The 22,869-nt window shown below is 34.0% G+C and overlaps 1 protein-coding gene across 1 annotated transcript in view; it reads left to right on the top strand.

The window, feature by feature from the left end:
- Positions 1-22,869, top strand: part of LOC122525918 (neprilysin-like) — a 41,909-nt gene that overhangs the window by 6,189 nt on the left and 12,851 nt on the right. Inside the window, exons 3-6 of the mRNA XM_043648956.1 lie at positions 1,133-1,352; positions 9,596-9,703; positions 17,685-17,899; positions 21,302-21,397. Of these exons, the coding sequence (XP_043504891.1) occupies positions 1,133-1,352; positions 9,596-9,703; positions 17,685-17,899; positions 21,302-21,397 (639 nt within the window). The remainder of the gene's footprint in view (positions 1-1,132; positions 1,353-9,595; positions 9,704-17,684; positions 17,900-21,301; positions 21,398-22,869) is intronic.

Below are 22,869 nucleotides of genomic sequence, written 5' to 3'. Positions count from 1 at the left end.
TTCTATTCTTTTCCTCTCTATTTTTTTTTTTTCTTTTTTTTCTTTCACTGCTTCCGATTGCGTAACGTTATCGATCGAAAGTATACAATACCGCGATGTTACTTTACAAATGACTGGGGAACAATCGAAATGCTTTTGAACGATATCGTCTATGAGAAGTAGCACATACGATCGTTATCGATCATTTCGATTAACGTGCCGTGATTTCATTGACAGCTTACAAATACAATAGTTGGTTACTTTCAAAATTTTATACGAATGATTTTCTACAAAGATTTTTAGTAACAATTGCGATAATCGGAAAATCATTTTTTCTCATTTATGTTTCTATTGTAATATTTGACGCAATTATTAAATTCGTAATTTATATTAAAGAAATAATAGTTTATCGTTAATCATAGAATTTATAAATGATGTACATTTTTGTAGAAATGATTAGACGTATAGTTAAAGCATAGCACGTGCTAGACCATGCCGAAGCCGTATTCCAAGGTAAGGTTTCGAGGCAAATGTCAATCTCGAGATCAGGGCTTTACCCTTCATCCTGACCTTTGTTCTTCCTACTAACGCAAGAAACAAATTTTTGGAAGAGTCTATTTTATTTTGTTACCTTATCAATTTAATTTGTCTTCTCTTTTATTTGCTTTTTATTTCATTTCTTTCTCTTCTTACCGATATAACGAGCAACGAATTCGTTTGAAGAGCCTTACGATTCATCGAACGGATCGATCTCGTGAATATATCTATGATGCGTTCTCTCTTAAGAAAGATATCATCGTGTTGGTGCGTTTTTCAATAGTGATTCATTTTATCCGGACTCTCTTCTTTTTATACTTATTTTTTTTAGTAGTTGTCAATAAATCCAATTAATACAAATTGACAAGTGAAAAAAATAGAAAAATAAGATATTCCAAATCGTATTAAATTGTATTTTTTAAAAGATAATTAAAAGAAAGTCGTGAAAAGTTGACAGTAATTATTAATTAAAACTAATAATTGCAGTTTTGTGAAAATAATGTTTTAACGCAAATGTATACGTTTTATGTAACTTATTAATATTGCATAGGAAATGTTTATATCGTTTAAAAAAAAAAGTAGACAAATGCGAATGAATTAATAACGAATGTTTTAGGACGAGGCCTGTATCAGAGAACGAGACGGTCCGGATGGCATTTGCGAATCGAAGGCCTGCATGGAAGCCTCCAAAAGGATCTTGGCTTCAATGAAAAGAGGCGTGGATCCTTGCAAAGACTTTTATCAGTTTGCCTGTGGTGGTTTTCGCGATCAACAGCCTTATCAACCAAGCTCGAGTTTCAATATGTTGCAGGCTCAAATCGACGAACGTATTCATAGTAAGTTGCACTTATAATTTATCTTTTTGCATCAGTTGGATTAGCTAACGCGACGAAAACTTTGGACTCTCCGTTATCCCGGTGATTAAAATCATAGGAGTAATGAATTTCCATCGAGTATGCATTTTCCATAGCTCCAAAATCTATTTCAAAGTTGCGCTATATCAAATTTTGATGTCACACATTACTCATTTTATTAAAATACAGTTTTACGAATTACAAGTTTATTTTACAACGTATATTTGTTATTTTTACTCGAATATTAGTTTTCTTCCGAAAGAGTAAAAGGAACGTTCGAGGAATCGCATTAACGAATGTTCTCTATCGGTCTTTCTCATTCCTTCTCTCTCGAGAGATAAATCTATCTTGGCAGAATTTAGAAAAGGAGTCGTCGTTTTTCTCACGGCGTCGAAGAGGAGGAAGAAAAAGTAAGTAGAAGAATCGTATGACGTATACGGTTGAGTTGGCCAAAAAGAATGAAAAGTAACCACCTTTTCTATTCTTCATACTCTCTATTTCTTCTTCTTCTCTTAAACATCGCCAGCTGATAGCGAAGCTTTTAACCAGTGCCAGATTTTTTTTTTACCCTTTTTCCTTTGTAAAAGGAACAATCTTTCTTTTGACTTTTTACTTCATTTTATTTTCCTTCCTAAAAATTCAGTTTAAATGTTTAAATCAGCTCGAATCGTCAACGCATCGTTTCTTCCTCTCTCTTTATAAAGATCTAAATTTGAAGAATCGGATCAGAGGCGATATTTGCGACACGCTATAGGGCAATTAAATAAAATCAAAAGTTACGACGTCTTAAAATTGATACACGTGGAAATTTTGACATCAAAAATGCACTTTGCTGAACAATTTGAAACCATTTGGAGAAGCCAAATATGAAAAAACTTTTTTAATGTAAAAGCGACATTAAAATACGAAGAAACTTTACTGGACTCGATGCAATAGTCAATTTGAATAGCTTGAATTTCATTGATACCATTCGGAGTATAGAAATATTCGTTTCGAGGATGAAAAGAAACGTTTGAAAGCTTCCTAGAGTTTTGAGAATTTGGCTAATCGTTTTCATCCCTTGCCGTCTTCGTTGCCGAAGTGTCGGTGATGAAGCCTTACGTAGTAGTGGAATTTACGTAAGATGGAAAAACGTTGAGATGGGGAAGGAGAGTAAGGGGAGGTACGTGTACGCGTTTTCTACAAACTTGATTAATCGTATTTAAAGGGGTCAAGTTCGTCTTTTAACAGACGCCCAATTATAGTCACTTCTTATCTTTGCTTAATACGATAGTAATGGTCAATTAATTAATTCATTTCAATTATACACAGATTTTTGTCCGTCAAATATTTGGAGCTGCATCATCTCGCAATCGTAGCATTTTTCAATGATACTATAACTGGAGATTCATATCTCGAAAGAAAAAGAAAAAAAACAGAACACTTTTGGGACACTGCAAGCGTAACGTTCTGAAATTATTTCTAATAAATAATATTTTGCATTAAATATAAAAATAATAATTGTGCGTTAGGATCAGGGACCACCGTAAAAATCTTACGGACGGCGAACAATTCGTTTGGAAATTTGAAAGCTGCCCGTTGGTTCATTAAATCGTAACGAGTCGTCTGTACGGAGAATGTTCTCGAGCTGGGAAAGTTGAAAGGGCTTGGTAAACCTGAAGCACGTTCTTTTCATTTTCAACTCTTTCTCTTTCCCTTTCTTTCTTTTACGCTCTTTCTGTTCTACGCCGATCTGCTTTTTCCCTTTCTAAAGCATCACGCAGCAAAAGTGTTATTCGCGCTACGGCTTCTCCAATTGCAAGATCCTTCCTTGCCCGAGATGAGAGAATATATTTTCCGGGTGTCTGTGTGTGTGTGTGTGTGCGTGTGTGTGTGCGTGGGCAGAAAAAGACTTTCGTTGCTTTGCTGTGGTAATAATGAAAGGAAAACACGAGTATACTATCGGTTTCCACTCGTAAACTACCATTTTTCTCTTTCTTTTTCTCTCTTTTCCTTTTTCCCTTTTTATATACTACGTATTATAGACGATCCATATAAAATGTTACAAATTATTCCTATCGAATCATGTTATAATACGACCACCGATTTTCTTTCTATTTTACATTAAACGATAGTTCTTCGAATAACTCTTGGAAGATCTTTTAATAGAATCGATAAAAATATTTGTAAAGAATATCAAGTGACATTATATTTTCTGTTTTTTACTTTTCTATTAAAAATCCAATCTCCATTTAATGTAAAAAAAATAAGCGAATTCTGAGCCAGCATATCTACGTAATATGTGACGGTTACGGTGTAGACAGTTCGTAACACAGTTTACGTGGGCTATCTATTTACCTCTTTTCATTCTTTCCAAAATAACGTTCCCGTTAAATGGTCCTTGCCGCGGGATTCTAATTTTCGTTAATGCATGAAATGCATTCGTTCGACGAGAATGCTAATACATTTCCGTTGAAATTAATTTTAATTTAAAAGAAAGACAATTTTCCTTTAAATGAAAATATTATTGGGACAATAAATAGATTTGAGAGGTTTCGCATTTGTGACTTTTGGAAGATCGTGCAGACTCGCGCACTTTTGAAAGTATTCCCTCCGTCGGGCGACGATTGTTCGTTAGCTCGGGTCGTTTAACGATGGATCTTCGATGATTGAATTTTGAATAGGAAAAACGAGAGGTAATACGATGCAAGGTAATCTAATATTTGACGAAGCTAAATAAAATTGTTCGTATGCATCGTATAATAGATTTGTGTGGGCAAGTGGAAAAATTGGTAGAAATAAAAGAAGTATCATATAAGCATTAATAGGATAAATAAATGAGTTGGGATAGGTAGTACGACCTCGTTTTTGAGAAGGATTCTCGACTACTGTGTATTACGTATGATCGATGCACCACGCGATTCGCGTACCTACTACCAAAGCCAGAGCTTACGACCTTAACAGGAACAATAGGTTCAAGCGTATGCCAATATACACGGTGACCCTTTGCAATCGATCGTCCTACGTACCTACGTACCTACGTACCCAAGTAAATACGTATTTTCATCAATCTAATCAAATCCAAAGTCGAGAATTCTCGCAATTTCAAATCAAATCGGTATATTCATTTAAGTAGGATAACTTTTTCTCCAAACGTTTAAAATGAAAATGTCGTTAACGCGTAAGAAACTATACGAGTTTAGTTTGAGAAAATATACAAAGGTGAAACTTTAACCGTTATTCTCTTTCAACAGGCCGACGAACCAAGCATTACTACTCGTTCTCGCCATCTCTTTTTAACGACTATACCAACGAGATAGGATAAGCTCGAATTTTACAAACTTTTCAAATTACGTACGTAAAGATCCAATTTCAGGGGAAAAAAAAAGAAGCATCATTGCAAAATGATCAATGTTTTATTATTTCCTAGCTCGTAAATATCGTTCAGCTTTATACTTTTGTTTAATTACCGTACATCTTATATTATTATCTCTGTTTTTTTTTTATCCACGTAAATTCGTCTCTTTCTTTCTTAAGGTTGGCCATTATTTTCTTTTTCCAAAAAGAAAAACGAGAGACGTAGTATTTTGCTTTTTTTCTCTCTTTTTGTTCCTTTTTTTGAATACTTCTCGCAGTAAAGAAGCTTCATCGCGGACTCGAAAAGTTGAAAAGACTTGAAAAGACGCGAGCGAATTGAATCTTTACTCTTCTCTTTCGAGTTCATATAAACGAATTCATTCGAAAAGATTTTGCAATTGTTTTATCTATTTAAGAAAATTAAATAAATGAATAAATAGAAGATAAATGGGTAAGAGGGATAGTTCTACGAGCTGTCAATTTTGACAGAGACGTCAAACGGAAGGATATCTCGGTTTAACCGCAATCATCGCGACAACCAGTAACGCACAAAACCGCAGGAAACACGCGAAAGCGGGCGAAAGTAGCCGCGTGTAACCACAAATCTAAACGCGTGTTCAAATATATTATATATGTTATACGATACTCGGAGACGAGAATACATTGTCGCAAAGATCGATGTCATTCGGCGTTAAAAACGATATCGGACATCATCGAGAAGAGTAAAAATGGCGGACGATCGATAGACCCACACGGGAGCTCTTACATCGGCAAAAATTCAATCGTGCTATTTTTAAATTCAAGCATGACATACATATATAACATATACGTATATCGTATATGGTGAAAGTATTACAATCATATAGCATTCGTATTAGTATTCATCGCGACGATCGATTATTTTGCTCATTACGTATTTACATATTTATAATCGAGAGAATTATGTTTAAAAATTGTCCTTAAAATGAAAGAGAAAGAGTACCGTTGAGAGTGGCATTATCGACCGAGAAATAGAAAGATTTATTTTAACTGCAAAAATAATGTCTTTCCTCTCTTTCCTAATAGCATTTCTCTATCTTTTATGGCGCTTTTCGTGTCTTCGAACATTCACGCACCCGCTATTACTATGTTACATGGGTGGTATGTACGTATTACTGGATAATAGTACGCTAGAATGGTATCTCATGTATCGTGGAATATCGTCGAGTAACCAGATCATGCTTCGTTGCAATGAATCTACTCGTAAAGATATATCTTTATGGTGTTGCGCGATGATCGTGATTTATATCATCAACGTTTTGTTCCGTTAATGTTGCCAACCTATTAGGAAAACGATCCGGACGTTAGTTTAATACCGCTATTGTGTTTACTATTCCTATTCATTATTTAAACTAAACAATGTTCATTTGCTTTTATGTGTATTTATCGTTAATGAAAGATACGCGATTTCTATCAATTTGGCGATAAAATTGCACCGACGAATACGTCTTTTTTCATTTCAAGTTTGTCAAATAAAAATGAACAAAAATGTATAAAAAAAAAAGAAGACGAATCGCTTTACGTCGAAACTCGGAGATAAGTTTGCTAACGACAATTGAATCGTTCGCTTTGTCGGTTTCGTGTCTACGCGAGTTGAAGAAAAAAATGTTAACCGGTTGTACGTGCATTTAAAGACGGAAGGACGAGGAGTCCAGAGTCATTAGTTACTTCCTGACAACTGGCGCATCGCTACTATTTTCGTTGAAACGTTTAGTGCAATTCAAAGAGATGCACTTACTTCTATGCGATAGAGACGAACAATGAAAGAAAAGGAAAAACAAGAGTTACAAGAATAATACGGAAAATAATCAAAATTAGAAGCGATAGAAATGAATTGCTATGAAATAAAATCATATTTAACGGACACGATGAAAATAATTTGCCATCTATAATTGAATGGTTTTTAATAGACAAAAGAATAAATGTATTGTGTTCTATCTATGTTGAATTGACATAAAACCAAGAAGAGACAAAGAAAGACGGAGACAAATGGAGGAGAAAGAGAAAGTCGGCATCATCGCGGTCTTCCATTTCTCATTTCTGTAGAAACGAAACAAAGGTGCAAACGTCGACGACTGAAGTAGTTAGAGAGACGAGTTTGAAGGCGTCATTCTACACCTATTTTTGCTCTTTCTATTTTCTCTCTTACTTTTTGTTTTCTTTTAACTCTTTCTCTAGGAACGGCTAAAAGTTTCAATCAACCTAAGTTGCCAAGTTTGTAGCTCTAGGCGAGTGCAAGCATTTGGATAGTTCGGATGAGAAGTTTCCGAGTGTTTGAAGATACCTACATGATACTTGTTGGACAAAGAAAGTAAAAGCATGTTTTCGAAATCTAGTTTGTTAGATTTCTTAAATATTTCTACAAAATATAAATATCTATCTTAACGATTAAAAAAGCTCGTCGTACCATTACAATTTTTGACAATAATAAAAATAAAAGAATATTACAAAATTATGATCGCTGTACGTATAATATTTTTTCTCGTATGAGGTAGTAGCTTGTATCCATTATTATAAATGCAACAAAGATCTTTTGTGACACATAATCGTTGTACGCGACGCCTTGGATCAACGTTAACTTGCCGTTTTATATGTACGTATACAGTACTACATACATATTGTTTAAGCACGAGTGCATACGGCCAACCTATGCGTACACGTACATTAGCATATCTTACTTACTTATTTCTGCACGCTAGCCATTTAAAACACAGTTATTCCATAAACATAATTTCCTCTTTTACTTTTCCTTCAAAACTCGAGCGGGTCGTAGAAATAATAAGCCCCATTTTTCTTTTTAATCAAAATTTAGTTACTCTCGTTAAGAAAAGAATAATTATTTTCTTCCTTTTCCGTCGCATTATTCTAGTATCGTTTCAGCGTTTTCTTTTCTTCCGTTTTGCGCAAATCCATATTTGTATTTATTTAATAATATCCGTTGTGCGACTTCGTACGATAATTATTACGATTTATTTGTTACAATTGTGGAAGAAAATTTCTCGGTTCGCCAAGATCCGCCAAATCGTTCTATCACGGAAAACGATCAAATCTTGGGACGAGTCGGGAATTGTTTTTTGTTTTATTTTCCGACTCGGAAAGAAAGCTGATGCGATATGCATACTTTTTTTTGCCAAGACCTTCGATAATTTGTCCATTTGTCCACCTTTATGCGATTCGAGAATCTCAATTTCATCCTGGCTTTGAAATAATAAAGAAAGGAACGTTGTAAATAGTAGCTTAGTATAATCATTTCCGGAAGACGACGGCTAAGTTTTGTTACCGTCATTATGAATAAACGCTCGTTTTATTCCTACCCGAATTTTCTGTCCTCGTTTGCAAGAATGCCCTTAAAGAAAAGAAGGGAAAAACCAGGCGAGCAAGAGGGACGGAGGGAGGGAGAGACAAAGAATGACTTTTTTTACCATCGTCAACGTTCCGTAGAATCGACTAAATTCAACGAAACAAAGTCTTTTTTTCTTCTCTAGAAAATGTTTTATTTTCTTATGCTACTTCAACCCTTTTTAGAAATCATTACTATTGTCAACACCGTCTCATCGTTGACATCATTTTTATTAAAATATTTTGCTAAAGCAAATAAATAAAAAGAGAAAGAGCGAACCATAAGAAAGTGTCCTATTTCCAAGTTTGAATTTCGAGTGGAAAAGTATTTCCAAGGACATGTAAAAGGAAGAAGCAGAAGAAGAAGAAGAAGAAGAAGAAGAAGAAGAAGAAGAAGAAGACGAATACGAAGGAAATGAAAAATTCGTAGGTAGAAAATAAAAGAGCATAGCATAACATAGGCTAGCATGGCATAGCATAGCAGTTGCAGTCGAATAAATTGATGAGTCCGTCGAGAAGTGAGATTTAAGAAGCATAGCAAGTACATCAGGTACGCGGAGCTAAAAAACGAATCGAGTACTTTCGCTTGTCCGTACTATAAATAATTCACGTTAATCGATATACATTGTACTAGGGTTAGAACATCTATATAAAATCATATACGTGTGTATGTTACATTCTTAATGTCCTATGATAAGTCACTGTGTTCCACATACTCGTATTCACTCTCTATCTTTTGCATTGAACTTTGAAAAGCTAGGAGAAACAATCTAACGTAAGCATAAAGAACGGTTTCTCTGGGTTATATTTTTTTTTTTTTTCGAAAAAAATGTTTCTATCGGCTACCTTTTGTTATTATACTCTTCAGTCAAACTTTGTAAAGCTCTTTCTTTTTCTTCTTCTCCTCTTTCTCTTATCGAAGCAACATTTCAAGTACAATAAACTTTTGTTTTATCCGTGCTCTTTCATTTTACGCATCATTGCTCGTCCCTACGAACTATTTTTCAAAAAAGTTGTATTTTTCAAGTAGCTTTCGTCAATGCATACTCCAAGTACTACTTTCATCATTATTCCATGTACAATGTACGGATTAAAGAGTTTATTGGAATATTTTCAAATCCTTCGAATAGTCGATAAAAAAAAAAAAAAATACAAAGAGATAAAAATATAGTATAGAAATTCATATACGCGTCAATCAATTATTTAATTTAATTATTTTTAATTGGTTCGTTAGCAAACGAGAGACCAAACTCGATTGTTTTAGCATTCATCCTACGAAATCATTAATATTTTCGGAACAACTGCAGTCAAATTTTATTTCCGATTCGTATCATTAATTCGAAAAATATCTAATGAAATGACAATGACGAGTGAAATTAATTCTTATTAATCGCGTTAATATTATCAAAATGATTAATCATAATTTTGATTGACTATAGTTTATTGTTGGATCGAGAAAAGAAAAATTTGACGAATCAATTGAATTTGTTGATTTTGTTCTTTTATTTCAGAAATGTTATTAAACGAAACTGATCGAATGGTTGGCGTCTTCGAGAAGCTGGGCCAATTCTACGTTAGTTGTCTCGGGTTCAAGGAGAAGCCTGTCAACTTTGCACCTGGTAAGTCGATACTCGAGATATCCTTATCGTCCTTCTATTCGAAAATGATAATGAAGAATCATGATAGAATCGTCGATGTAGAACGATGTAGGGGGATAGGTGCTTGCAAAGAACTAAGGAGGCGAACGTTGTCGCTAATACGGCAAAAATGTTTATCTACTTTCGAGGTAAAACGTTTTTATCGGGATTGCATTGGAAATTTTGGTTATGTATAGAATAAGACGCGATCTTGAAGCGTCTCAAAAGAACAAGCCTAAATTTTAATTAAATTTCTAAGAATTTCTTCTCTTTTTCTTCTTTTTTTTTCTTTTAATTTATAAACAAGTTTTTTCTTTTCTTTTTTTATAAGTCTTGCCGTTTACGAGTAGTAAAGTTTTAAAACGTGATCCCATAGATTGCGAGAGCCCAGCTCGAGCTTGATGCACCGTACGGTAAATGCAGTCCTGATTCTCGTTAACACCTTTCGGTGAGAGATAATAATATAAAAGCTTTGGCTCAAAGTGTTCCTTTAAAATATAGTTTTGAAATCATGATTAAGAATTTTTCATCGCGAATATATTTAATGACGAAGACGTATTCGGACTATTGGTATTCTAAAATAAACTTTGAAAGGTACTTCGTTCGCCTTCGAAATTATATTTACATCGCGATCGATCGATCATGTGCATTATTTATATGTGTCGATAATATGTAAGCTGTAGGTACATACGGTCAGAAAGCAACCACGTCTGTTAGCCAGTAACCGTCTAACGTTTCGGAACCATGATAGATGTTTATAGGGGAATCCACCTATTTCGTATTAAAGATAAACTACTACGTTTTATTTATTCAAATCTATATACATACGTATGTACGTCACAGCTTTATATATGTATAAAGTAGCATGCGAGAGTTTTCGAAAAAGAAATTTCACATGAATTTTACATTATATGTTAATAAATTATGTAATGAAAGAAAGATTAAAATTGTTTTTTTTTTTTCCTTTTTACATTTCATATTTAAATTTTGCATGTTTATGCACGATTCTTTTTTTTTCAAACAAGGCAGAATTATTTAAACGACGAGTTTTATGAAGTGTTATTTGTTTTCTTTTCTTTTTTTATAATTTCCATAGGAAAATGTTATATTTGCATGCATTTTGAAAATTTTTACGTTCAATCGAAATTTGGTGAACTAAATTTGTTTTTTATAATAGGAACAGTTTATTGTTCGTCTACCAGCATTACGAGGATTACAATACGTTACAAATCAAAAGAAGTCTGGAATAAATTGACGATAAAATAACGTAAAATAACGTAAAATCATGTCAAATTTGTATATCTTTAAAATCAGTATTATTCCGATTACTATTTAAATTCTCTTGCTTCCTATTAGTATTTTTTTACGATCAAGGATTTGAAATAATTTAAATAACAAATTTCACGATACATTGTATAAACATATGCAATTTTTAAATAAAAGATCAAGGAGATTTTACAAATTATAAATTGAAATTCTTTGCTTATTAATTTATATTAAAATGGGATATATTCGATATTTCTAAAGAAGCGTTAAAAGTAATGAAAATAATAAACTTCCAATAAGTTTTAAAAAGTTTTCGGTAAGATTTATTTGGATCGAGCAACAAATTAATGAACATTTTAATAAGAATTCGCGAATGAAAAATATCGAAAATATGTCTAAATCAGAAAGATTATAAGTTTAAGATCCGGAAATTTGTAAACTTTAGAAGCCTTTTGGTAAGATCGATAACTTCTTAAGCTACTTTTCGGTATTTTCTAGTCAAGGAAAGAAGAAAACGAAGAAGGAGGAGAAAAAAAAGAAATTGTATGACTCCGTCTAATGGCTTGACCTTGGCTGACTCATTGAAAGTTACCATCTAGCGATCGATAACACGGAAACTTCTGTTTTCCAACCCCTTTCTGGTAGCCCTTTAAGCATCCAGCCTCGTTTAGACCCTTTTCTAGTTTACGTTTCATCATTGAAAAGTAAAGAGCTCTATTTACTTATCCTTCGTCGTGAATTCACTTTATCAAAATTTGAAATACTTTTTGCAAAAACATTTACGTCTCGCGTACTTATAAGATGTCCCTAAAGATTCGAGTCCTAGTTCAGGAGCGTATCCAGAGGATCCCATGGAAAAACTTTTCAATGCCAATTTAATATTCTCTAAACGGAAAGAAAAATAATATCATTGATGTGTAACTTTTGTTATATCAGTTAAATTAAATAATAAAAAACTAATTGTGTTTTTTTTGTACGATAAGCAACGAGATGACCAACTTCTAAACCCCGTAGCGTCCTAAGTTGGTCCTATTAAAAAGTTTTTCCACGGGATCCCCTTGATACATTCTTCAGGTGAGAAAACTTTTGCCATATCCTCTATTTCATTATTGTCTTTCTCTAAATCACTTATCCAAGTTGTTACATTTTTTAATTTCTATTAATACATATATATATTAACTATGATTAGGAGTTCATTTTTCATTGGGATCTACTTCATTTTTTTTTTACTAATTATCAAGTTTTCGACAAGAGAAATAGTAGCGGTAATTAAAGCATTCGAGAGGTTATTAGGAAGTTGATTCTACGATTGAGTCCTTCGAAAATAAAAATAGGTTCGCGTATAGATAGATCGAAGGATTCCTCAAAATATCGAAAGGAAAGAAGTTAGAGGAGGAATAAAAAAGAAGTATCTGGTTGGGCAGCCCTTTTATCTGGGAAATTTGACGCGTTGAATTTCGATCGAATCCTAGTGGTCCTGGTGGTTTTGTCTAGTGGTCACGAACTGTGCGCGCCTTTTTCCCTGCACTGATTTGCATTCTGTGACATTCTCTTCTTCCCTTTTATTTGTTTCGCGTTGCTATCTTTTTCTATCTCTCGCATTTTCTTTCTTTCTCTGTTTCCCTTTCCAACCGATAGGCTATTTTTATCCACAATACACGTATTCCACTTTAACACATTCTCTGGTCAACGTTTTACGACTGAGTTACGTCGACGAAGAGAGGGTGGAAGCGGAATGAAGTAAAAACCACATCGGTAAACCTGATGCCTCCCTCTTTTTGCTCTCATTTTTTTCCCTTCCCTTCCCTTCCCTTCCCTTCCCTTTTCTTCTTTTCTATCTATCTATATCGATTTATATTCTTTTCTATTTTTCTGTTTACGTCAATTCCCGCAGATGTATCTCTCCAAGAGAAAAAAGATTTCAGTAGCCGCGGATGCACGCATAACGATCCAAACAATGAGCTTTTGTGGTGTTTTCGATATGATTTTTATTTTTTCACGCGTATCAAAAAGTATCAAGTGAACTCGCGAAGTTACAAGATGGAGGATCGTTATCGTTCTTTTCGTATCTATCGAAAAGTCGATCGCATTCGATCTCTCGTTCGAACGTAAAACCGTATCGTCGTGTTTGTAATCTCCTTTAATTATCAGACGATTAATTACACATCTGTCCTCGTCCGTCCCCGTGAACACTTTAATCCTTTGGGAAGGACGTTATTATCCTCGCGAGTATCGTATTCGCGTCATCGATCTCGTTTCAGTCCCTAGATACGCGATCCGATCCGAAATGTCGCCAATGAATTATCCGACTCGTCGTTTATACATAGTATAATTAGACGTAAATAATATTTTTTCAATTAGCTTATTACACGTAATGTCTCTTGTTAATTTGTAATATTAATTCTTGTCAAAGAAATTGATTTAAACCAACCGCGATACGCTGTTCGAACATCCCGGACAACCGACGAAATTTCAGGGCGTCGAGCTTCAAGAATTGTTCGATGAAAATACAGTTCTAACGCTTTTACAATTGGTCCTAATGATTATACCTGTATGATTAATATCTCAATCTCGACAAAGCTAAACACTCAATATTGTCAAAGATTACTATCTTTTTTTAATACGAAACAATGAGACACGCGTGCATTCGAATAAAAGCTACAATAAAATCTTTGAAAGCCACGAGAACAAAACAGAAGAAAGAATATGTAGAAAAAATTGTTTTCGACATGAAACTGGTACACGTAATGTAATCGTAATGCGATAATTATTATTCACTAAGAGCGGTGTGCATGCTCTTCTACTTTGATTTTCCCAACAATTATTCACTAGCGTTTACACGCGCACGATCTCATACGCGAAGAGTAAAATTTGAAAGAAAATTAGTGCGGATGGCCGAACGTGTTATCCGAACAACGATCTGACCTACTTTTTCTTTGGATTCGCGTTAACAACCTCCCTCCCCTCCTAAATTTTTATTTCTTTTTTTTATGCTGGTCACGAATGCTACAAATTTTTCTTCGATAAACGTAAAACATTAGGAGCCTTGCTATGTATGTCTCAATAATAATCGCGGAGCGATTATTTTAAGCTCAAACGTCATACTAATATCTCTTAATCAAGAATTCTTAGTATCAATTAAGGATAATAGATTAATTACTATGCAAGAAAAGTTAGTATGGTAGAAAAGGTTTACCTTGAAATAAACTAGTCTGTTAAAGCGAGCTTTCCAGGTTTGTACAACTGCTCGAGCTTTCAGAATCGGAAGTAGTTGTATTACAAAGGATGTCAAGGTTATCCAAGTCACGATTCGAGCTAGCCTGATAGTCCGATATTCTCTGGATTCTTGCTAAAGTCGTTTCACTTTATCTTCGGAATCACGACCGGTCTTTCTCGCTCGTTGTTACTTCTTCGACCATTTTTTGTAATCACTTTTATGGGATTCCGTGAGTTATTTCGATAGTATTTTAAGCATTTTGCCATTTATACAAATAAATGCGCATGCATTATTGTTTTTCCAAGTAACGCGTTCGCGCATTTGCGACAAAAAATATCATGAATGTTTAATTCACTTTGAACTATTTACCCTTTTCCTCTAATAATTATATCTAATTCGATTTAAAAATAGAATCATTCGATTTGATCTGAAATTTAAAGGAAGAGAGAAAGAAAATATTTATCAAGATTGGCACATTGGCACTTAATCGTTCTCTCGCGTGAGATCGAGACGATATTTTACACGAGCATAACCAAGTATCTGATTGATTTACTTGTCCTTGGCAATTGAAAAGCGAACTTCCGAAGAGGGTGGTTTCTTCGGAATACCGTTCGACGAAATCCGATTCCTACAACGTTAATGCAAACACAAAATATATCTTCTGGGTAGAGCTAGTAAAAGGTGATGCTTTTAAAATATCTCGATACTGTCTGCGAATTTGTCGAATCTTGCAATTTTATGTTTATACGTTAGAAAAAAGTGATAAATAAATTAAAAATAAAAAATAAACCATTTAATACTATATTCGATAATAAAATAAATATCGAAATGGAGATAGCAAAAAGGATATTTCTTTTTGCGTTAGATAAGAAGAAAAGTTCATTCAGGCTGAGTCTGTGGATTTATTTACGATTTAATCGAAACTGAGAAGAATAGAAGGAAGTGGACCAAACGAGATACGCGAATGAGAGAGGGAGATGAGAAAGGAGATTCGGAAAGCTGGCGCCGTTTTTGACGTTGCCTCGGCAATATGAAGAACGAGCTGTTTCGTTGTCGGAGACGCGTATTCTTGTTATTATACAAAATGGATTCGACGTGTCGATCGATGTGTCTCCATTTCGTGGACACATTTAAATCGATGCATTAATGCGTAGCGGACACAAAAAAAACCTCTTATAGAACTTTCGTTCCCCGTTACGATTTCATTTTCTGTATTTTTCGTATTATTCTTTTACGATGATTCTTAAATGTCTTACATACGTATCTCTATTTTCATATATACACACACACACATACATATACATTCTGTTTACGCATCCTACATCTCTACATTCATCTGGTTCTTCTAATTTCTGCAAATTGCAATCAGATTTATCCCTTCCAACATTAGAACAGGAAGACCGTCGATAGCGGAAATGGAAGTTCTGAGTTAGTCCTAGCCGCAGGAGTTTCAGGCTTCCGGTATTTTAGATATTCATTTTTGATTCTACCTTGATCGGCGACACGACCATTCGCTCGGCTATGATTAATGTTCGCGCATTCGCTCGTCATCGAACTTTCACGAGAGTAAAGTTTACTTCCTAAGAAAACGCTAATTAGAATCGTCTTAGTTATTACAAATTTGAAGTCGATCGTAATATCTATTTAAATAGTTACGAAATCGATGAAACACTCGTCTTGTTTTTCCAACACTTGGCTTTAACTTATTACGAAGTATCGCTTTATCGTTACTCCAAATTATTTTTCACATAAATTTATATTTCTTTATTTGTTCCCTGCGAGATGTCTATTCGAATCAATCTTAATTAAATTCTCGCGTTACAAAACGCGTAAGTTCGTATGTACTTAGATACCATTATATCGGTTTAGCGTTGACATTTATTACTGCAGAATCACGAAACAGTTTGAATTCTTGATTTGTCTAACAAACCGTTGTTTCCTTCCAATATATTTCACCATAACAACCCTCTTTCTCTCTCATGCGCGCGTACGTAGTCTCTCTCTCTCACTCGTAATGCTCGTTATTATTTTCTCGTTTCACCGTCTGTCGTCCAAGTTATGATTAACTAAGTTTCCAGTGAATGTGTCTTTACGAGGTATCTTGAATCGTACTCTTGGCAAATACAGAGATTGTTGTACTATATTTTGAGAAATTCATTTGTGTGTACGTAGTATATGTGTACTCGACGGTAACGTTTACCAATTTACTCTCTTACATTTGAATTTCTCTTTTTGCGTGTCACTAACAACTGATATACATATACATGTATTTACTCAAAAAGTATCACGATAATATATAAAAATGAATCGTTTTATAAATTTCTATTTGAAACATGCACGATACGAAAAGCATCCATCTACGTAGAGTGTACTGTAGAAGAAGTATCGAACTTGACTTACCGCATATTAATTAAAGCAAAGGTGTTATAATGTAAAGTCAGCGCTACTTCTCTAGCTTCGTTAAAACTTCGAAATAGACTCGAACGATTAGAGAGAAGAGATTATCGATCGTTGAAGAACTTTCAACTAATCTATCGAACTTGTGGTAAAAACCAACACTCGCTTCGATACATTTATCCTTTCCGCATATAGTATTATACACATTGAAAAAAGCATACATTTCGTAAATACATATATCGTAGTTTTCGGGCACGATATTTTTCGCATAGATAATTCATGCATGCGAATATAAATGTTCATAAATATTCATACGGGATAAAGAAGTTATTTCTTTGTTAAAAATTTGTCAACTGTTCTTTCTCCAAAAAGAATATTTAATTTAAAAAATTACTTAAGATCTTCTCATCCATTTTGTAAGTGAGGTTCGCAAGTTAGCTAAATACATGTAGGTACATATATATATGTATGTAAAGGAAGTTATGCGAAGCACGTATAAGGGTTATGTACGCCCTTACGGTGCTGTAAGCTGCTCCTTCGAAAAGTCCAAGAGTTTCTTCGAGTATAATTTGCGATCTCAGTTTCCTACGAGATCTCTCTTTTTGCGGAAGAAAGAGAGGACAATATTAATTCTAGTAAAAAAGAGTCTTATTGTAAATAAATATAGATTTTTCCTTTCATTTTCCTTATTCTCGGAAAAGTGACTTTTGGGGAACCCTGTATATATCGGAGGAATACAAACGCGAACACGATTGTGTCGATGTTACGAAGAACATCTATTTTAGGGAAAGGTAGAAGCCAACGCGATTCTTTCGCGAGATTGAAATCACTCGAAGCCACGTGGTTCTTTTTCTACATTAGAAAAAATTCGTTCGACCGTGAACGAGTTTAGAGAGAGAGAGAGAGAAAGCAGAACAGATCGATGAATTTTTTTATAATTTCTTTTCTTTTTTTCAACGATATTCGGAAATATTCGGCACATCTGCTATCGTTTTTCGTCATACCGATGTATTACCAAATATTCAGCGAATTTGTTCTAATTATTATTATTATTATTATAGAAAGTTTTGTCTCTTTTTTCAGTTTACGATCTTCTTCGAGAACTCGGTGGTTATTTACCACCGAAGAGTGTCGTTCCGGTTGATATAACTCCATTGGTCTCGGCTCTTCTTCGAGTGAACGGTGCGCCCCTCTTTGATTTGTACGTAGACGTCGATCTTTACGATCATTCTAGATCCTCCGTTTTTCTGGATCTCCCCACCAAGTATCAAGAAGATGCCATCTTTATGGAAAATCTGGTGAGTTACGTCGCTCTGCACGGTCTATTAGCTATCATTAATACTCGATACAAGTAGTTGCGATAAATCGATATCGCATTACAAAAGAATTCCTACTAAACGAGCAATCCTTGCGAAATAATACTTTGAAAAGTACTTAAACGTTTTAGTACTCTATTTAAATTTTTCTTTTTTTTTTTTCGAAAATGTAATATACGATTCGTCGATTTATTATCCCATTTAAAAACACCGACAATTAATTCCTGGCCACGCGTTAACGTTAAATCGTTGTTACCGTTTGTTCCCCGATTACGCTGATTAATGAAGGTCCTACTGCATTTTAAAAGTAACTTTTCATCCAATTAAAATGATAATTCATCAAAGTAAATAATTGTGATCGCATGCCAGCTGGTTGTTAAGAGGCACATCGTGGTTTTGTTAACGATTAAAGCACCTGGCACCAGGGTTGGATCTTTAAGTAGATAAACGAGCCCTTTAAAAGGGAAGAAGGTTAATAGTGGTTATACGACGGTCAGATAATTACACGAGAAAATTTTCGAGTAGAGTCGTTTGCCCAGTTTACGTTTCGAGAAGGGAATAACGATGACGTTTGCTCGTAACATTCGTGTTCACAGTTTTGGAATCGTTCGTACCAAACGATCCTCTTTACTATAACTTTTTTACCTTGACCTTCAACATTTTGCTGCATTAAATATCTTACGAACCTACGGTATATTCTTTTTTTATTAAATCTTTCGTTCCAAGGGGAGTCAAATGATAAATTTACGCAATGACGCCTAATTGATAACGTTTATGTCTGCGATAATAACATTCTTTATTCTATTTTATTATAAGCGAGTAAAATAGATATTAAATGATTACAATTGTTATTAGGTTTAATAGATCGTAAGTTGCGGATCAAATTAATGGACAATGTCTTTATTATAATAACAGTTGAATTAATTATTATCGTGTAATTGAAAATAAAAAAATGACTTTTCTTTATTCGTTATAAGTGAATGGATTCATTAGAAGTAATGAAATCATTTATCATAATATACTATAATAAGCGATCTAATCCATCTACTATCTTTATCTCTGTGATATATATGCACGTACGACTGGAATGCCTAAACGTGCGAGGTTCTGCGCGTTCTTTGCATTGCTGTTTGCGCGTGACAGACACGTAGAGACACTCGTAAGGCGGCTGTTAAAGGGACTTACACCTTGCCGAGAGCATAAAGCAAGACGTTTGTGTGGGTGTGCGAGACGAAGGGAAGACAGCATAACTCATACTCGACACGCTCGAGTCCTTTGTCTCTTCAGGGTGTTCCTGTAATTGTGATACGAGCTCGAAGCAAGCATAGGAGAGAGAGAACCCTCTTCAATAGCTAAGCTCGTTAAAGAGCCACTTTAAAACAGCAGTTTAGCCAGTGACGAAAAGCGAGATGGCGTAAGACGTATCAAAGAAGGATAGACGAACGTGGAATTGAAACGATTAAATTAGCTTTATTATTAAATTTTCTTCATATATTCTATAATACCACGCGTTTATTAGTTTATAATTTATTTGGATTTATTTATTTTGTAGGAAAATGAATATCGCTTAAATTCATTATAAGTTGAGCTAATATGAATAAATTGAAGGTTTAATACTCGGCATATACTATGTAATAATGGTCATCGCATAGTGATATCGATATCAGAGCATTCGTACACTAACATTGCTACCACTGCGCGTATGCATTTCAATCTCGGCAGGAACCATATGTTCAATAATGTCCGAGCCACGAATTCAATATCGTCGTCGCATTGGTTGGCAAGAAGCTCGCATCAGCTCGGATTCAAATCCGGTGCCTCGATGCGTGACTGTCTCGTCACGTATGCATAAATGATATCGATACCTTTGCATTTGATTTTACGAATATCCATCAAATGGAAAATTTATATCAAATAAATGAAAAGAAAAACACGCAAAACAAAAAAATGTAATTTATGTTACCGTTAAAGGCTTGAAAATGTTCATCCAACGAAGTATCAGATCGAAGACCGAACGAAATGCGCGATACGTGTTTTTCATCAAATTTTTATATTTTATTAAGGAAATTAGATAAAGAAGATCCTATTTATCGTCAGGTAAAATTACCAACAACTAAAATACTAAGACAATTTGTAAGAATTTATAGGAACCACCCGGTACATACAGCTATAAAATTGTAGGAGACAGAAGATCGAGCCAAGAATCAAGTTTTCTCTCTCTCTCTTTCTCTTTTAAAAAAGAGTAGTTTCAGTAGACTGGCGGATATCCAAAAGCTGTCGGCGACACCGTCGAAGTATCTTTCTAATTTTCCATTTTATGCTTTACTAGTTGACCCTGTGCCGTCTTCCATTTTGTTTGCCCGTTTCTTTTCCAACAAATTTTCTCCAATTATACCTTTAATATGTAGGATTTCGACAAAATCTTCGCGTGAAAATTAGAAAACAAATTGGAAATATAAAGTAAGAAATAGATAAGAAGAAAATATTAAATGTGCTTTTATCGAGAATATTGGCAAAATCATGCACAAGCTACATTTTAGTATAAAGCTAATTAAATTTTGGAAATTAGTTTAACAATAAAATAGATTTAATCTCGAAATTGATTTTACAAACGTTAGAATTAAATAATTCCAGAAAGAGAGAGAGAAAAGGATGAATAACTATATTTAATAAACGTAGAAATTGATTATATAATGTCATAGTTGATTTGTACTTTATACGCGTATGCAAATATACATAGCAATCGCACGATCAATTGAAATTGTTTGATTATTTTTTGTTTCGAATATGTTTCTAGAGAGAGAAAAAAAAAGAGAGGGACATAATAATTAGAGTCCGGAAAAAGGTGAGAAAATGTTAGAAAAGGAGAAAAATCTAGCTGCTTCGTTCGGATTTAACTTTTTTGCTCTCTCTAATATTTCTTCTACAGATAAACATTTTTTATCATTTAATTAAATGTCGACGAGGATGTTTGCTACGGTGGCCGAGTCTGTGCGATGCGAAATCCTCGCCATTTTAAGTACCCACGTAAGCGAGCTTATTTATGGTGTGAAAGCTTTGCTGTATGAACTTTCCTATCTCTCACGTAGACACACACTTATACACATATAATCTCTTCATATTTATATAACTCGATACGAAATTTGCCATGCGTGTTTTTAACTGACTTTTTAATTGGTTCAATATTTATGCGATTAACAAAAGTGACGAAAAAGTATACCATTCTTTGCATCCGATTCAAACTTTTATAAATATCTCTTTTCCGTATTCTAATATCCTTGTGTGTGTCTTTTTTAATAACTCGTTATATTGTCTTCTTTTTTTTTAATAAAGAAATTTACTTTTGAAATACTTTTTCTTATTATTATTTCATAATTTTTACAGGAAGATATACCAAAATGGCGTAAGACTGTGTCGATGTATGAGAGAAGAAGAAAAAGATCGGTTCACGAAGAAAGTCAAGCGTACATGATGATAAAGGTAAGAAAATTTGTTTCGTATAAATGCAGTTAGTATTTATATTGAATGTTTGTACAAAGTTGTTGAGAAATAATTTATGAAAAGTATATTTTTGTATGTAATTTACATTTCTCCAAAATTTTTTCGTTTCATTATTTGCATATACGAGTATGTAAATACTTGCAAAGTTAAACTTAAAAATAGTTTAGATTTTTAATAAAAGATGATATCAAAGGTCTTTCAAATATTAATAATTTGAGTAAATATTATGCCATTTTACGGGTTCGAGTGGCTTCACTGGGAACACCAATTATTAATCGTTAAATTGAAATTCAAATATAAAATTGACTAAATTATATAAATGATGTATCTCTTTCTCTGTAAAACAAAATAATAAAGGATCTAATAATAATTTGGCTAAAAATGTAAATGAAACGAAATGAAAAACAACGGGCGAGTAATTTAATTCTCTCTGTGGAAGATTTTAGCGAGTCGAAACATTTAGAATTCTGTTTTTGTTTGGTCTCGTTTTTCTGTTTGCGTGCGCGTCGACAACGTCGGTGGTGTTTTCGAATCGACATTTTCGACACTTGGACGAAGAACGGGCGACGTCCTAGGCAATTAGAGTTTTCGCTTCGGGATGGTTACGGTAAGCCGCTTCGACGCACTATTCTCTCCGAGTTACCAACACTTTTTCATTTTCCCGTTGGAAATTTGCATACGACTCGAAATTGTCCTACGAACGGAACGAATACTTTGCGAGTGAGCTCTTGACCCACATGACATCTCTGTCCTTGTTAGTCCGATCAAAATGGAACCAAGATATGCGGTCTAATCTTTCGAACATCGATTTCCCTACAAAATCCACAAGAAGAACAAGAAGAACGAGAAGTAGCAGAATAATTATCAAGAAAATTCTACGATTCTTATCTCATCTTATCATCTCGACTCCTTTTTCCTAAGCGAACCGTCCATTATCAAAACTATGGGTCGATCCTAGGGTTTGGTCGCTAGTCATTTCACAAAGTAGTATATTTGCGTGTATATACTAGAAATCTAAATGAAAGAGAAAAAGGAATCGAAGAAAGAGAAAAGTAACGAATCGACTCGTCTATATGCGTTTTATATGACCCTTGACATATTTTTCCTGAGTGAAATACGCATACGGCTTTTAAAAAGAATACGAGAACATTCATTGACGACGCTTATGTTCGTGTTTCGAACTAGAACGTATACTAAAATGTATAACGCGCGTCACTCAAATATTTGGACACATTTCCCAAAATTTAATTTTACTTCCTCTTTAAAAAAGAAAAAAAAAAGAAAAAAAAAAGAATAGCAAAACCGTGTTATGAATTTTTTAAAGGATATAACAAAATTAATTCTATATGATTTATGGAATAAAATAAAGTAAAGAAATTTTTTTTTTAAATAGAGCTGCCATATTGTAGAAACGCGATAAAAATTATTATAAAAAAACGCCATTAGAAATG

This window comes from Polistes fuscatus, unplaced genomic scaffold (genome assembly GCF_010416935.1).
Source record: "Polistes fuscatus isolate 324 unplaced genomic scaffold, CU_Pfus_HIC Scaffold10, whole genome shotgun sequence".
Classification (NCBI taxonomy): domain Eukaryota; kingdom Metazoa; phylum Arthropoda; class Insecta; order Hymenoptera; family Vespidae; genus Polistes; species Polistes fuscatus.
This window is presented reverse-complemented; position numbering and strand designations above follow the sequence as displayed.